The sequence below is a fragment of the Achroia grisella genome, unplaced genomic scaffold (genome assembly GCF_030625045.1).
Source record: "Achroia grisella isolate CSIRO2021 unplaced genomic scaffold, CSIRO_AGI_Agris_v1 utg2547, whole genome shotgun sequence".
Lineage (NCBI taxonomy): Eukaryota > Metazoa > Arthropoda > Insecta > Lepidoptera > Pyralidae > Achroia > Achroia grisella.
Genome location: NW_026712744.1, coordinates 105,375 through 123,915, shown reverse-complemented (window position 1 = coordinate 123,915; position 18,541 = coordinate 105,375). Strand labels below are relative to the sequence as shown.

Genomic DNA, 18,541 nt, shown 5'->3' with positions numbered 1-18,541 from the left:
ACTTATGGTGCAGTCACTGATCATCATAACCCGTCAGAGTTGATTTTACATCTGAAGCGTAATTTAAAAAAAATTTGGGATATAAATATTTTTCCGGTTAAATTGTCTTGAAACTGCGCATTCACTCGCTTTTACAAAATTAACGTAATGGCATATGTACTCGTAGGTAATTTTGAAACTTTTTGTAAACGATAAAGATGAAATATAAATATTTTTTATTCCGGTTAAAACGTGATGAGTTCTTAGAACGTTCAAGAAGTCTTGATAATTAGTGGAGGGTTCTGCGCATTCACTCGCTTTTACAAAATTAACGTAATGGCATATGTACTCGTATATTGAGGTATATTTTGAAACTCAAAAGTAAATTTGTAAACGAAATGTATAGTTTTGTTCGTTCTGAGATTTAGGTCTCATTTTTACCACACACACATACACTGAAAATATTATATTGGATTTTTTATAGCTAGAGAGTAATATTGTATAGTTAGTTGAATTTTACATATCTTCTTTAAAAGTTATCACTGTCTTAAATATGCTACAAAACAATGCCAAAAGCTATGCAGATACGTGCCAATGGCAACACTCGTATACATACGTTAATAGTAACACTGATATTTTGTTATCATGTGTCGTCTGGCAACACTAGTATTTCCGAAGGACTAAGATGATATGCCTCTGTACCCTGAAACTTAACTGCCTTAACTCACCATTCAATGAAAACCTAAAGCCTATAGCTTGCTTTGTAAGATATGTGAGACACACAAATATGTGAGACAGAATATACTAAATACTAGTCAATACGATTTTGTACAAATTGAAGTAAACAGTAGACCACGTATACACTGTAAGAGAACACAGTTGTAATTTTGTATAATTATAATAAATATAGAAGTAAGTTTTTGTATTTGTTACCTCTTAGCGCCTTAACGAGCTAAATCTGCCCAAAGCTGTAACGCAATCTGGGATACTGCTCTCATATTCCATGGCCCAACATTAAACGGTATTACTCAATCAATCTTCATGATATTACGCATACACGTACTTTGTACGGAGAAATATAAACATTTAAGTATAAATATTATTTATTTTGTACCTCGAGTTGCGTTGTGCTTGAGAGAAACATTCTTTATTCAGGCTCAGCTTAACTTCTATTAAATTAAGTTCTTTAACTAAAATGATAAATTGTTTGAATAGTTTAACAATAATTTAATAAATATTATTTTATAATATTATTATATCCAATTGCTAAAAACGTAGTATGATAAATGACCTTTTATTAAAATAGAAATGCATGTAATTTCAATTCAATACGGGGGGTATTGCATTGAAATTACACGGTATAGACGCATCATATTTTATTTCTGTAGTCTATTTGCAAAAAACGTATAGTTGACAAAAAACGTATACTCTATGCGGACGTAGGTATGACAATTATACCATCAGAACACCATATGAAAAATGGTTTACTAATATCATAATTTCGTTAATATCTTGCTTTTAATTGTTAATCTATTCAGTAATATTTTGTTTTTTCACTCAAGGTCATTGAAGAATTGGGAGCAAAACTATGAATTTCAAAGTGATGTTTCAAAGTCATATTATAACACAATATTTGTGTCGGATGTATATTTAATTTAATGTACTATACGATTTGAAATAAATACTTAATAAGTGACATACCCAGTTTTTACTTTTATTTTTTTCGTTGAAGATTATTACTACCACCCACATACTATTTTTATATGAATACATATGTAGTACCACTTTCTATAAATAAGACGCAAAAAATTTTGGTGCGATGTTTACGATTTTGGAAGATATGAGAAAAAATGTGATGTAAGTCGAGGTAGATAAGTCAATATATCTTGCGTTTTACCATGGAAACAGTTTACTGGATGTTTTGTGGAGACTCCTCAGAATCTAGCAAGAGAATTTTTTTTCATATTTTTCTCATTTTGTAGTATATTACAGATAGACATTTACGTATATAATATAAATTATACACTTACATTACTATGTCTACGAAATTTCAGCACGATATAATAAAAAAAATAAAACTACAGTAGTGCGACGACGCTCAATTGTAAGCACGTAACATTGCGCCATGTCGGCGTGTGAATATAGAATTTGATTAAGGTCGGTTGGGGACTGTTATTATTTTCTTTTCACTAGACCTTTCCACTTAACCAATAAAAACATTCAGCAATATCATTTCATGTGTATTTTTGCTATATCTATACTTACTCATTTAAGCGGAGATTATATTTAGAGTTTTCGGAGTTTAATTTTCTAGAGAAAGATTTTCTTAGATCGATACTTACTTTCTGAGTTTAATTTTCTCATAACAAAATAGCAGATTTTATTATGAAAAAATTAAGATTTAAGAAAATCTTTCTCTATTTCAAAAGTACATTATTCAAGAGTCATGTAGAATTAGTATTTATAATATATATGAAAGACATGAGCACTCGGGCGAAGATGAAGCGGGTTACAAGTGATATCATAACTGTATCTTAGAATATATTACATTCAAAATTATTCAAGAAAACTGTTACAGAGAAAAGCAGTGTTGTTTAATGAAACTTTCTGAATTTGAATAAAATTTCCTTAAACTGTAAGTGAATCATGTAAGCGTGTTTAGATATCAGTGAGAGAGTTTTGAACTTTCTTAATTTAATTTAAATATAAAATACGGATGCTCCGAAAGAGCTTAACACTTCGAGGCCTATTTTTGCAAGTTATAAGTCTATATGTGTACAGTAGACAGTAATTTCAATTAGGGATGAGCGTCTACAAACAGATATATGGTTGCCACCAAATTGACAGCGCTTGTGTGGATACGTATTCAATTACTGCCATCTTCAGGGTGTATGAAAAATTCGATAAGTTCATTTTTTCAAACTATAAATAAGTATGAATAATTTGACTGAACTATGATAAAATACTTATATGAATTTATAAATAAAATTATTTATGTTAGTTTTCTTTAATATCCACCCCACAAAAGTAAGTTATAAGTAGGTATATATATATATATATATATATTACAACTAACGAAACATTTTCTTTACATCGTAGTTTTAGTTTGACATCATATGAATAAATATAATGTATTTATCTTACTTTCTTACTTACAGTTCACATATAACCTAATATTTCTTGTTAATAATAATGTTGATTTTAACTGATAACACGAAGCTCATCATATATATTACATTTAAAAAAAAAACACTGAATAGGCGACTTAGCTTGATAGCGCTGTATTAATTGTCCTGTTTCATTATTATCTATTAAGACGGATAGAACTAGTAGAAATATTGTTGTATGTACTTAGTTACCTACTTAGGTAATTGAATAATGCAATTATAGACAGATTAAATATTTAAGGCATCGCTATAACTTTGACTAATGTTTCCTGCATTTTGATTGTATTTTATTTATTGCGACTGTATAAAGTACTGTTGCAAACGAACATAACAAATTTTATTTTTGAAACACAAACTTCGTAATATCTATAAAAATAATTAAATAGTGAGTAGTTACTATCTTTCTAATTACATCATAGCACTTGATTAATAACCGTTTTGAATTAATTGAATATAAAATATAATAAAACAAAGAATACAATTTCAAACATAAAACGGAATCATCCCATACGTTAATTTGAAGGGCTGTATGAAATTTTTCCACAGAACAGTTACTCCGCTGCGTTAGCCAGTAGAGCTACTCTGCGAAATAAAAATAAAATCGTAGCGAACACAAGTCGAGGATAGGTGGTAATATCAAAAGTACGACTTATTACTATCCGTTAAATAAATGTTGTATCCAACTTCATTTTAAAAATTGAAAAACAAATTTATAAATGTAAACTAAATGTTCAATTGAATTGAATTTTTCGTCTTTAGGCCAACAAGATGTCTTGGGAAATTGAAGATGAATATACAAATAAATCATACTCATTCTTTGGACCAGTGGGTATGGTGCTGTCAGAAGAAAATGGTTTGGATGACAAACTGTCCGTGAAGGTGACACTAAGTGTGTTCCTAGGGATGTGTATGATTTTAAGTATCGTAGGAAATATATGCACATGTGCTGTCATCGCTCGAGATCGCACCATGAGGACTATCACCAATTGCTACCTGTTCAATCTAGCTATAACAGACTTACTCATGGCTTTCTTCGTACCTATGGAAATATATTTGATATGGATACCAGAAGTCTACCCGTTGGGCGAGGAAGGATGCCGTCTACACTTCATTCTTTATGATTGGCTGAACAACTGTAGTGTACTCACGATTTCAGCTTTTTCTTTGGAGCGCTACTTAGTGATATCGAAGCCTTTCCTCCGACAAACCTTGTCGGTAAAGTCGCGTGTGTACAAAATTGTTGCCGTCATATGGGTAGTGTCCTTAGCTTTCTGCATTCCAGACATATTTTACATAGACCTGGTAGAAAAGAAAAAGTTCATTTTTTGTAATGTCACACTACCGGGTCCGCTACGATATCTAATGGCAATGGATTTGTTTGTATTCTTTGTGATGCCGATGACATTCCTTTTTGTGTTGTATGTGTTGATAGCGATCAAATTAAAATCAGCTCACTTTAAACTTAAGAATAGTCCAGTAAATGGAAATCTTAATAGAGACAAGGCCGTGAAAATGCTAGGTGAGTGTGTTCATAATGTTTTTTATTAATTACTTAAAAACTAAATAAATTTCACGTATTTTTAACAAGCTTTGTGAATTTAACCATGACACAATATTTGTATGTTATTAATTGTAACTTGTACTAAGTAAATGGCTATATCTATAATCTATATGTATTTATACCATACTACATTTGTCTTTATACCATATTTCGTTTATAGGAAGATTCCTAGTTCCAAAGTATTAATAAAAGGGATCTATTGATAGGGTAGTTTTAAACTATTTATAAAGTATTAATTCTGTCTCTAAAGTTAAAGTAAATATTTATAGAGCTGTATTATATCATACAATACAGATTATATATAATTCCGGATAATTTGAATTGATGATGTAACAAAATGGATAGATAGGTAATTAGGAAGCACCCACGCCTTTATTAGCAAGGGCCGTATTTATAATAGCCTTGTCTCTGAACCCTAATAAAACTACGTTATCAGTTTTATTTTTATGTTCGTATGCATATTAATAATATCTCTCGCATTTCAACTACATGTATGATTAGGTTATTTTTCTCAGTAACTACAAATGTAATTAGATATTAAGTCGTCACCTTGGGTGCTGAAAGTTATTTATGGTATTTTTATATTAATATTCTGAATGAATCTCAAGTGCGAATAAAAATCATGTGTGTAAGTATTGAGATACTTATACCTATAGTATCTAAGTACATTTTGTACAAAGTTATCTGCATCGCAGTCACGCCTATTTCAGTCGCCAGCAGCGTGCTTTATATACTTTGTAATCTGTTTCGGTTTAAGGCATAAAAGTGAAATTACATGCATGAATGACAGTGCATGAAGTTCACCTCATAAGTTTCAATTCATACCAGTTACAGACGTAATATTACTATAAAATATTTGTTGCATAATATGTCCGTAATGATACGTATACATAAACATCAATACGGTCATATTATATAGTCTATAGGTTGACCGTTGACATCCCATATACATAAAAAAAGAAAAATTAATTTAAGGTAGGCGTTACTTCTATATCCTGCTTTCTTCCATTCTGTATATAATTCAGTGAAGAAGTTATTTGTCCTAAATGTGGATAAACAGTGTCTTTTTGAACTTGTAAAATTTATTGGTTCCGTCCTTTCAGCCGCCGTAGCCGCGTCGTTTTTCTTCTGCTGGTCGCCATATTGCTTACTACGGTTCATGATGATATATCCTAAGTTTAGTTATGAAGATTATTATGATGTAAGTTCTACGACTTTATTTTACTTTATACTTATATTTTTCTAGTTTAGCTTTAAGTTTAGTGAATAGTGTAGGTACATTATTTCTCAGTCACAAAGAATTCTGACGAATTAAGAATATTACAGTGTATGTATGTATGTGTGTGTGTGTATGTAGAACATATGAGAAACGTTTATAGAAGTATTTACTATTAAACTAGGAGGTTTTCATAGACGTTACCTAAATAATAAAATTTCAGAGTCATGAAAATATCGACATACCTACCTACGTAATGCTAACTGGCTGCTTACGTGAACACAGACAGATTGATCTGTATCAAGGTCGTGAACTAGCCAGATGCTATAAATTTGCTATTTGCGATTGAGTATTTGTTTTATTTCAATGTTCCATTGATATTTTTAAGAGATAGGTGGATACACACTGTACTGCAGATAGAATGATTGTTTGATGATAAATATTTAGAAAAACTGTGTTTGCTTAAATTAACAAACTAGCTTTTTCTATAGTACATAAATACAATGTCTATTACAAGACTATTTAGACAGAGACCAAAGGAAAATAACGTTATAATCAGAACTTTTTGTCTATTATTTGATGTAAAAAATGTTATATTGATTATACTCGTAATTATTCTTCTGTTTTTTATTTATTTTTGGTATGTACAATTATATTATTTCTTCTTAGAAACCGTCTTTCGATAATTACATTTACCAGCCTAATATATATATACAGTCTTTTGCTTACAAATATATTTCAAAATAACTATTTTTACACATTGTGTCTATTCAGGTGATCGAGGTCATCAAAAGTTTTTACAGCTTTGCGTTCAAAAACTCACCGAATATTTCTTTATAGATTTTCTCAAAGTGCAGACAATGTTTAATTTTTTTTATGTATAATAATAATCTCAGGACAATTCACACAGCGCCATCTAGACCCAAGTAAAGCTAGCTAAAACTTGCCTTATGCATACTAGATAACTGATACAAATACATAGATATTTCTTTTTTCATAAATACATTCATATTGTACACAGAAAACATTCAAACTGACACAAACAATCATAATCATAAATACAAAATATTTGTGCCGTGCAAGGAATCGCACCCGCGCCCATAGGTAGTAAAGCGGTGTGTTAAACTGCTAGACCACCTAGGTCATCAAATATGTATAGACAACATTGTGTTATATTTGCAGATATGGAGAATAGTGAATTATTTATGTTACAATGGCTACGTCTCGACGGTCATAAACCCAATACTGTACAGTTTGATGTCAAGGAAATTCAGACAAGCATTCAAAGTAAGTACAATTTTAGAACCGAATTCACGTTAAAGTAAAACGTTTTATAATATGGACGTTATCGTAAAATGTTTACATATCCGTCATTGTATCAACCAGTACAAGTATAACAATACTATAAAGAGAGATCAGATTTTTTTAGAAATAAATTCCGGACCGCTGTAATATTCGATATTTTTTTAACTAGAGTATAAATAATGTTATTCTGAACACATAATCTACTCTGGTTATTGGATAGCAAATTGGCACAATTAAATGTTAAACTTAATTATCAGAATTGAATTGTTAGTACGTGGGTGCTGTAACTTCATGAATTTACTGTCGTCTCAAAATGCCTAGACGTTAAATATACATACATGGTGAAACAAAAATAGACTAATAATACAATTATAACCTATTTTCCAAATTATATGATCAATCTAAGAGCTAATTTAATTTTTAACGCCTGTTGTATGTCTTATTTCAAAATGATTATGTATTAAATATTTGCTACGAACTTTTTGAAAGGCATTATTTAACGTAAATCATAATATTAAATAATAATGTATAATCTCATTTGAAAAAAGTTAAGGCAGAGTTTCTTGTTAGTTCTTCTCGACTACATTCCGAAGTGACGGAAGAATAGGCAATTCTTCTGTCAGTTCCAGTTACCAATTAGATATTATCATGTAGATCAGATTTCGACTACCGTCCCATAGATGCGGACTCGGGTAGTAAACCGATAGGTTACAACGCTCTCGCTTTGACTACTTTGAATTCCAATCAGCATTGAAACTATTGCGGTAATGTTACGTAATCAGCTATGTTCCCAAATTTTATTCAAATTCCAGCAACCTATATGAACCGATTAAGCGCAATTGAATAAATCCCAAATATATTTTGATATTTCCATATAACGAAAATTCTAATATTTCTCTGTGATTGAAAAACTTTTGAAGTAGGGAGATTCAAATCGTCGTGTATACGAAGTACACGCCACACAAAGTTCTTGGTTCATGACTATTAATTGAGATAATAAATATAGACTAAAAATTTCCTGATGGTATCTCTATCCTTATGTCATTTAGTTACCTCTTTAGAGTCGTGGTGGTAGTGGTCGACTTACATCCTCTAGTGCATAACTTGGTATCTGACAAACACCATACAACTTTATGTGACAATTTATGTTTTTGACTAACTCTCTGGTAATGTTAAACACCCATCCACCACATATCCAAATTTGATTTAAATATATGTAATATGGGTAAATCAATTATTTCGGTCACCACATAGCCGACAGTTGAGGACGCCTCTTACTTGATAGGTAATCTGTTTTTTAAGTCGTTGGAACAGTTATTAGGCGTTTCGTCCTCGCTATTTCATACGGTCAAAGATATGATTTTGGTGGAAGAATTTTTTTTTAAATTGATTTTTTAGAGCACATAGGTGGGAAAGAATAGTGGCCGTCTGATGATAAACTGTTACCGTAGCCTTTGTACACCTGGAATACCACGGGTGTCACGTGTTTAGTCACTCATGTATTCAAATCTGTAATGAAGGTATTTTTTATAAATATTATTAATAGATCAAAATTTTTATTATCTGGTATCTTTCTTTCAGGATTTCTTCAAAGGTCGGACTAAAACAAGTAGACCCAGAATTACGTCAATGAGATGGACGGACTCAGGAGTGTAAGCAAATTTATATATAATGGGGCTTATATAGTCATCATTAAATAAATAGAAATAGTATGAAGGCATTTTTTATATTGAATTTAATAACGGATACTGTATGGTACAATTCTCTAATGTCTAGAATAACAAAAAAACGATGTAATATATATTATACAATATCTAAAACAATCTGAATTCGTTTTATTTAATATAATATCATATTTTGACTCAAGTTTTGTTACATTTTATGGAGTGAAATCGTAAATATTGAAGTTATAGTGAACGTAACAGATCTTATTGAAAATACCTATATATAATATAACATAGTGTTTTTTTATTGAGTTTTTTGGGCTATATATATATATAACACTATATATATATTGTGTTCGCGCTATATATATATATATATATATATATATATATATATATATAAGGTTTCTTAAGAATCAAGGATTAAGGATAAGTGACACCCCTGGTGTTTCTAACGTCCATAGGCTACGGTAATAGTTTACTATCAGATGGGCCGTATGCTTGTTTGCCACTTGCGTGGTGTAAAAAAACAAAGTTCGCTACCTGGACCCATCAGTTACAAGAATTGATGTATATTTTAACGATAGTTTTATCTCTACAGGATATTGTGTATACTTTCCAAAGGAGATGTATCGTTTATGCATGGGTAGGCAACAACCATATGTATAGTAGTTTCCTCTTCTGCTTGGCAACATCTGCAAATTGTTGTCAAGCTGAAGCCTACTTTTGCCTTATGTATGTTCTATTTATAGTGTACAGTGAGGCGTAACATAATTACTATACACATGTTTGTAGTAGATTTACAGATTAATAATACATATAGAACTCAATTAAATGAAAAGATAAGAAAACTCTATTACTTAATAGATCATATGTATTAGTTCATGTGGTAAAATAATTACATGTTGGTCGACAAAGTATTTCTTTACATCTCTAAAATTACAATGTGCCAGATGCAAAACTTCTTCGCTTAAGAGGAACAAAGCTTGCAACAATGTAAAGAAATGGAATTTTCAATAACAAGTCATCATTATAGACTATAAAGAAATCCTCGAGCATAAATTTCATAATGCGCCAATAAAGCATATAAATAAAAATCAATATCAGAATGTAAGCGCACCTCTTCTGAGAGGATGTATTTATTTCAATACTTCGACCTATTAATTATCAAAGCGAAGTTTGTACGAAATAAAATGATAGAAAAGTTTAAAAATCGGGCAAACAATCCTTTTATGTTATAGAATTCAATTCTATAACATAAAAGGATTACGTCTTCCATGTTCATAGATTGCTAACTGTCATATTGTTATTTGTTAAACATATGTGCTCTTTTTTTATTGTTGGCCGCAGCTGGCCTTTACAGCTTCATTGGACGACAGAGTGCGAGTGCAGATGGCACTTCAAATCCGCGGAACGGCTAATGGAGTAGCTGGCCTACTCCATTAGCTTAAACTTTAAACTTGGGCTAAGGCCGTCGTAATTTCGATCTCCGTATGAATTGGCCGGGACGGATTGATTGGAGGGAGCTTTTGCTCCTTTTGCACAGTTTGTGTTTCACCTCTCTTTTTGTCTATCCACGATCAAATTTAATAGCTCTTCCAAAATATGTCTTTAGTTTCGTAGCCTGACATTCTTATTACCAAGATAGATTACTTCACAACTTTCGAGATTTTCCTGTCACATCCATCATTTATCTATCGCCTCCGCCAGTCTAATATTTAAATCCCTAAACATTAAACAACCTAATTAACTCCAAGAATTAATTAAATATCGAATTAGCTCTAATGGTTTCTCTGTTACTCGTGTATTTCGTAATAGTATGTAATGTTATGTTATCTCTGGTAATAGTAACCATGAAATTTGTTTTATATTTTCTGTGGTTTATATTGTTTGTGGGTATCTTGAATATAACGTAAGAACCAAAGATATTTTTCCAAATAAGCTTCTTGGTATGTTTATTGATTGAGATGACGCCTACCTTATTGTACTTAGCAACAATTCGTCGTAAAATCTATTGAGAAATTGTAAATAATATAGGTACTTCGTATATTTTATTAAAGGCACATTTTTATTTCTTATTTGGTACGAATGTATTCAAGATTACAAAAAATCAAGTAACAAATCTATATAGGTATATAAGATATAAATAATTTTATAGAAGTAATAAGTTATAATTTTGTATTACAAAACACCTCGGTAGTAATAAAATTAATTTAATATGGAAGTACCTCAAATATATTTTGCACAGTATATTCACCAATTCTTGATGAGTTTAATTTGAATATCCGATATGAATACAATGTAATTAAAACGTGGATGATAATTTCTCACGAAGCTTCCAGTATGTTTCAGACAAGTCTCATCAACTTAATAAAGATGATTATTCATTCCGAAAAATTAAGTCGAATACGTTTGTATGACAGAAGGAGAAATTCATGCAACGTCGCTGATTTGGCCAACTCGCGGTCTCGCTCCAATTAATCTTTGCTAAACTCATTTTTAATTGCAATTTAATGGTATGTTTCATCTATGACTACTTTTATCCGTATTCCCAATATATAATTATATATTTTATAAATACAATAAAACAGTTTTGACAATGGAATTTAGATGCGATATTGGCTGGTTTCTATAACACTTGCAAAATTTATATAAACTTTGTACTTGTACATCACGGCGTTAATATAGCACAGCGCAAAATATATATTTTTTCAATATTTGAACGAAATAAATATTTCTTCACTATGAAATGCTTAATTCCTATATTTTAAAAATATTTCTTGTCAAACGACTGCTAATTTAGGTACAATATGTACTCGTATATAGGCCCGACGACACTGGCTACATAAAAACATACATGACGGTTAATAATTTGCCTTACAATTATGAAATCTACTTTAATAAGTTAGCATTAAAGACTATTTTCTAAATATTTTTGTAGATAGATAGACTCTCCGACGAGTGGACACCCTTATTTAGTTGTTAGCGTTGGAGGGAGTTGTTAGCAGTTACCAGGTTGACGTCTACACAGACCCCCTAGAAATTTCATGGTGACACGATAAGGTAACGGACCTAACTTCAATTTCATCCTAAAATATTCCACTTGTCAGCCATCGTCATACGGGTGCACCATTCTATTATCATCTGTAAAAAACAAAAACGATCTTTTATGTTGCGTCTTGTCTATTTGCTGTAATGTATGACAATAACGTCATCTAAATACAAAAACGTGTCGTAAATTACAATTTGAACGTATAATTCATAGTTTAAGTAAACATTGCTTTTCAATAACAATAAATTAATAGGATAATTAATATATAATTGATCAATTAATTAATAATACATACAGATAGTACATATTAAAGAGAGTATGATTATTAATCAATGTCCGTGTCAAGGATCAACAATTTAATGGTTGATTGCTTTCATATTTAATGCGTAAAATAGAAAATGAAGACGTATTAATAGATAATCAGGCATATATGATATGCCTCTATCTATATTACTATATACATAACTATTTATATGTATAATTAGTAAAAATCACGGGATATATATCACGGGTAACTATTTACTCAGCAAATAAATATAAAACGTGGTATTTTTTTAAATTATACGTATAAATAATGACCGCCAGATAAAACAGGTCTATTTACTCTAACATTTTTAAAAGCCAGATAACAGGTCAAACGCTACGCGCTTCTTTGTGACCGCAGTGCTGTAAAATACTACCAGTACCGCGGTTTCACTCATCCCTTAATTAAAACTGAATGGCGAACACCCTCGACCCCCGATCTATGAACAAAGAAGTCGGTTCTGTGCCATGACCCATCGAATTACATTGCCCACCCGAGCTATTTATTACTTCGTTTCCGCTTAGCGTTCCTTTTTTTGGCAGGTTTGTTCAAGAATAAGGCTATTGAATATGATAAGTTTTTTAAAATTCATTTGGCGTTGTAACGAACTCTATTAGCTTTATTGTATTATTATTGATTATATTGTCACAAACTTACGCACGTTACGTTGAAACCGTACTTAGAATAGAATAGATAGATTAGAATGATTTTTTAGTATAATTTAATGCGCTACGTATCGGGTCAGTGTTTTCAAATCATGTAGAAAACATGGTGCGAAAATAAGATCTGACAAGTGCGCAGGAAGCAGACTATAAATAAAGAAATAATAATAATTAAAGACAATTCACACAGCGCCATCTAATAGCAAGCTTGCTTAATTTGTTTTATGGTAAAACAATCGATAGTCATACTTAAATATAAAATGTAGTTTAAGGTTGCAATTAAGTAAATGCATATATCCTTAGAAATTAGTACATCTAGGAATGGTATTTCCGAGCCGATACGTTATTGAAACCTTCAAGAAAAGAACTTATTCCTTTTTAAATGGCCGACAACGTACTTGCAATTCCCCTGGTTTACGGGTGCTCATGGGCGGCGGTAATCACTTACCATCAGGTGAGCAGCAAGCTCGTTTGTTCCCTATGTTATAAAAAAAATCTAATAATGTTGTATATAGTCGAAAGGTATTCGGAAATAGAATTATTATTATAATTATATTATTCTATTATACCTACACGTTTTTACTATTTTGCTTTCTTTATATTTTCTTACCTTTTCCCTCCCTTGGGCTTCCGCAATCGGTCCAGCCGTTCTTTAGTTTTAACGAAACCACCAAACGTCATTTAATTTTCATATATGGGATTATAATAAAAAATGATGAAACAAATATTTTGAATGTACATACATTGAAAAAAGTAAGTATGTAAATTATTATAAATTATTTAGTGTAATGTAACTTAATGTAACAATGGCATTATTCTAAATCTAATAATAAAATATCACGTGTCTGAACAGGCATGGATGTATGTATTACCTTTTAACCTATCCGATTATAACCTTTTAACCTATACAGACAATTTGACCACGTCATTAATTGTTTTCCCTGTCGTCTAATGTAAGCAATTCAGTGATATATAAGAGCTTGAGAAAATTGCTATCGCCAGTCTTTACTAGGTATTATAATCGTGCATCACTGCCGATAAATACCTGAGCTCTCTCTTAAGATCAAGGTGCCATTGATAAGCAAGATTTTTGCATTCATCAAATAACTTGAAAGGGTTTCCCGTTATTCAGTTATGTGAGTAAAATAGTTTTAAGTTTTAATGTACAACTTAAAATTCACTTAAATTATACTTACTAGTTAATGTAATATATTACAGGAACTACCTTTAAATAAATTCAAAACATCTGTATTACAATACGAATCGATTACTTGAATGACAAATGTGCATGGCAAGAATAGTTCATGCACAGGATTTTCACTTTATATTAGACATCGACATCCAGTACACAATATAAAAAAAACTGACTATAAAATTATCATAATAAAAAAATTTGACGTTCATAAGCGGCTTAATTGTCCTAACTGAATAAATGATTTAATTTGATTAATTCAATCCTAGATATATATATACATAATGAAATAAACAGTTAGTGTAAAATATCTTTATCCATATATTATATACTCATTTCTAGTTTTGAGATATATATAAATATTATTTTTACAGAAAAATGGCACCACGAGGAGTAATAAAAAGACCTTATGTGCTGTTCGAGAATGACTATGTTGAAAACATTGAAAACACAGTCGCTCCGTCAGCGAATGACAGAAAAATGGACATAGTGTGGCCTAACATAATCATAATTGTCGCAGCACATATTGGTGCTGTCTACGGTGCTTATCTTTTTATAGGACACGTCTACATGTGGACCAGGGTTTTAGGTAAGATTACGATATCTACCTAAATTATTAACGGATATTAAGTTTCAACCATCTATCAAGTAAAACTACCCCAATTCGATTTTTTCTTTTAGGGTTACACTATTTTTTTTATTAAAATCTAAGTTAACCTCTAGGCAGATTTTCGTTACTTAATAAATCCCAATTAATCCAAGACACAGTGTCATTTCAACGTCTACATTCGATAATTCGTCTGAGTACCCCATCTCGAATTATATATATATATATTGTACCGTTCGTTGTATTATTACTATGAAGCAGAACAATTTGATTAATAATACTTGTACATGACAATATATTTTCTTGCACAATATTTAATTATTATGGAACAATATATGTATTATAATCATGTACTGAGATAAAAAAAGAAATGATGTTAAATTGAGTTCTTATTATTATAAAATTCAAGTAGAACTAAATAGATTCTTTGCTCTACAATTTAAAAGATATATTTATTAAGAAAGTGAAAATGATTTAATAAGAGATAATATATTCTAAGCAATAGGAGCTTGGATAAAAACACTTTATCAGCTCCTACATAAAGGACTCATTATAAAGATACATTCATTCTTTTATGAATGACAATTATTAATTGATACTAATTTTGTTTTTCTTTTACTTACAGCCTATATTCTGTATCTACTTTCCGGTTTGGGAATTACAGCTGGCGTACATAGACTCTGGTCCCACAGATCATACAAAGCTCGTTTTCCTTTACGGGTTGCTCTCGCTTTATTCAATACTATCGCATTCCAGGTTCGATGATTTTTCTTTATTTCTGCTTCTATAATATTATTAGCTGTATCGTAATCTTTTCATAGTACAATTACATTTCTACTAAGGTTCTACTATTTTATTACGAGCACAAATATAGACTTTTAATCTCAACGTTATGTAATAATGCTATGCTATCTATAATAGATTCAAACTAATTCCTTGATTCCAAATTTCTAGACCCAATCTCACTCGATACTAACAATATTGTTAAAATATTAGCACGTGTTCTGCTTTCAAACATAATTTTGAGTTTCCGTTAAATACATAACTAATAATTGGTACCCAAAGTTATGCAGAGTTCCAATTGTATCTCGTAATTATTTAAGACCCATACATTTAGATACAGCCAAAACTTGACTAAATTGCTGAAATTGTGTCTAGTTTCCTCTAGAAGTTACTTAGTAAAATTCCAGCTATATTTAACATTATATATAGTATTATAATTCTGTTTATACTTACAGAGGCCATCTATTAATTCAATAATAAAATAGTAGGTAAACTATTAAAAATATGTACAAAATTAATATACTCCTATCTCTAAGCTTACATTGGACAATATGTTATATATTTAATAAAAATTTTATCGTTCAATTTCACCTCTAGCCATTTTTACGTGAATAATTAAATAAACAGACAGTGTTAGATTCGACATATGTTTACAATTTTATTATATTTAAAAAGATTTGTATAATAAAGATAAAAAAGATGTTTTTATAATATATATAATTATAGTACCCCGTGCTCAAATGGGCACGTGACCACCGAGTTCACCACAAGTACTCAGAGACCGATGCTGACCCTCACAACGCCACTCGAGGGTTCTTCTTCTCGCATGTTGGATGGCTCCTGGTCCGCAAGCATCCGGAAGTCATAGCTAAAGGACGTACTATAGATCTCAGTGACTTATATGCCGATCCTGTACTTCGTTTCCAAAACAAGTATGTTTACACAGTACATCATTTTAGTACGGCCTAGGTGGTTCAGCGATTTAGCACATCGCTTTACTTCCGATGGTCGCGGATTCAAGTTCTCGCAGTATACAAACATTTGTATACATGGGTATGATCATTTGTATTACTCTGGTTACATTTCGATGGAAATGTCTAAACTGAGAGAGATTTCAATGGTATTACAAAACTGATGGTAAGTGATAGGTACACGTCGCCTATATACATGAACAAGACCTCACGTCATCATTGTCGAATATGATACCGCTCATGTTTTATAATTTTATCACTTTAGAACTTAGATGTCACGCCTCTTATCCTGTAATTTTACTATTTTTCTCACATTGTAATTTTACTGCTTTTTCTCACCCTACCACCGAAATAGCTTACAAAACAAGCTGCTTATTGGCCGACATAACTGAGACTGCACCCACCCAAACGACTTTTCACAAACTCAACCAATATATATTTTTGTAATAATATATTTGTTGCAGGCACTACATGAAGATTATGCTCATGACCTGCTTCATTCTTCCTACATACATACCGACACTCTGGGGCGAGTCTGCTTGGAACGCTTTCTTTGTCTGCGGTATCTTCAGATTTATTTTCGGGATGCATCTTACATGGCTAATAAACTCAGCAGCACACAAGTGGGGTAACAGACCATATGACAAGAATATTAACCCAGCTGAAATAAAGCCTGTATCACTGCTAGTATTCGGAGAAGGCTACCATAACTATCACCATACGTTCCCATGGGATTATAAAACATCCGAATTAGGTAGTCCCTTTAATTTTACTAAGTTGTTCATTGACACGATGGCTAAGCTTGGCTTGGCTTATGACCTGAAAACAGTATCTCCAGAAGTTGTTGCAAAACGAAAGATGAGAACCGGCGATGGTAGCAAGCATGACATGGAAGATGAATTTCCGTTTGTTGATCCCATTAAGTCTGAATAAAATTGTTTGATTGCATCATAAAAGCATTACAAGTATATTGTCCACTTATCTATTATAATTGTTAACAAATATTACTAAAATACTTTAATATGTACCTAAAATATCATCTATGTTTAATACATTGTGTTATTCAACTTGTAATCAGAAAATTTCTACCTTTTTTAAGCTAAACATATTTGTTACAACCTTATCTATTATAATTTGTTAACCAACATTCCTAAAACACTTTAATATGTAAACTATCATCTAAGTTTAATACGTTGTGTTCTACTTTTAATCAGTAAATTTCTACATTTTGTAAGCTAAACATATTTATTACAACTTAGTAAAATTAAGTATGATATTAATATAATGTTTTATTTATCGTTTCTTTAAAGAATCTGTATTCTATGTACTTACAAATTCTATTAAGAATTAGACACACGGCCAATATATCTCGATGTATTAAAATATTGCACTACAACACATATGTATATGTATGCAAATATAAATAAATTAATATATTCATTAAATATGTATTTTTATATTCAAATTATTCCCTCGCTTAAAAAATGTAATAAAATAGGTCGTAGGTAATGTATTAAAATATGTAGGTATTTTATTATAATGAAATTTATCTCCTGAACTGAAAATAGCACTGATTTGAAAAATTCTGACAATATTTTAAAGATACGATAACATTTTACTACAGGTAGACTGTAAAAAGTCGTCTTCATGGGTACCTCAGTTTCGTCTATTTCAGTTATCAAGTAGTTGGCTTTGTAAGCCGTGTTAGGATATTATTTCACTACCCAATTAGAGAAATTGCAGGATTAGAGGCGTCATGCCTCTATTTATCTGGATTGACGTGGGTATCACATGATAACGTGATGCCCGTAATGTTACCGTTTACTATTAGGTGTTCCATCTGCTTGTCAGCCATTCTTATTATTTTAAGAAAATATATAAATCCAGAAGACTACGCAAATGTATTTATACGTGATATTAGTAGTGGAAATATTGAGTACCAAGATATTAATCTTTTCAAAACATCGCTTACCTATTTATCATTATACTGCATAATCTTACTTAAGATATTACTTTGATCGTTTAGTTCCTGATTATAACATTTCTGAAAAGATATTAATTATGTATTCATAATTAAT

General features: G+C 30.9%; 2 protein-coding genes across 3 annotated transcripts; both read left to right on the top strand.

Annotated features, from left to right (window-relative positions):
* Positions 1-1,785: 1,785 nt before the first annotated feature.
* On the top strand, positions 1,786-8,981 carry LOC131842833 (pyrokinin-1 receptor-like). Of its 2 annotated transcripts, XM_059191400.1 has the most exons (5): positions 1,786-2,136; positions 3,906-4,665; positions 5,811-5,908; positions 7,106-7,210; positions 8,810-8,981. In XM_059191400.1, exons 2-5 carry the CDS (start codon positions 3,915-3,917, stop codon positions 8,882-8,884), a joined length of 1,029 nt encoding a protein of 342 aa, XP_059047383.1. In that variant the 5' UTR covers positions 1,786-2,136; positions 3,906-3,914; the 3' UTR covers positions 8,885-8,981. The 2 variants fall into 2 exon arrangements, with proteins under 2 accessions (XP_059047383.1, XP_059047384.1); XM_059191401.1 differs by lacking the exon at positions 1,786-2,136 and having other exon boundaries at positions 3,876-4,665.
* Positions 8,982-13,987: 5,006 nt separating this feature from the next.
* LOC131842843 (acyl-CoA Delta-9 desaturase-like) lies at positions 13,988-17,396 on the top strand. The gene is made up of 5 exons (XM_059191411.1): positions 13,988-14,046; positions 14,477-14,691; positions 15,335-15,465; positions 16,219-16,424; positions 16,928-17,396. Exons 2-5 carry the CDS (start codon positions 14,481-14,483, stop codon positions 17,394-17,396), a joined length of 1,017 nt encoding a protein of 338 aa, XP_059047394.1. The 5' UTR covers positions 13,988-14,046; positions 14,477-14,480.
* The last annotated feature ends 1,145 nt before the right edge of the window (positions 17,397-18,541 follow it).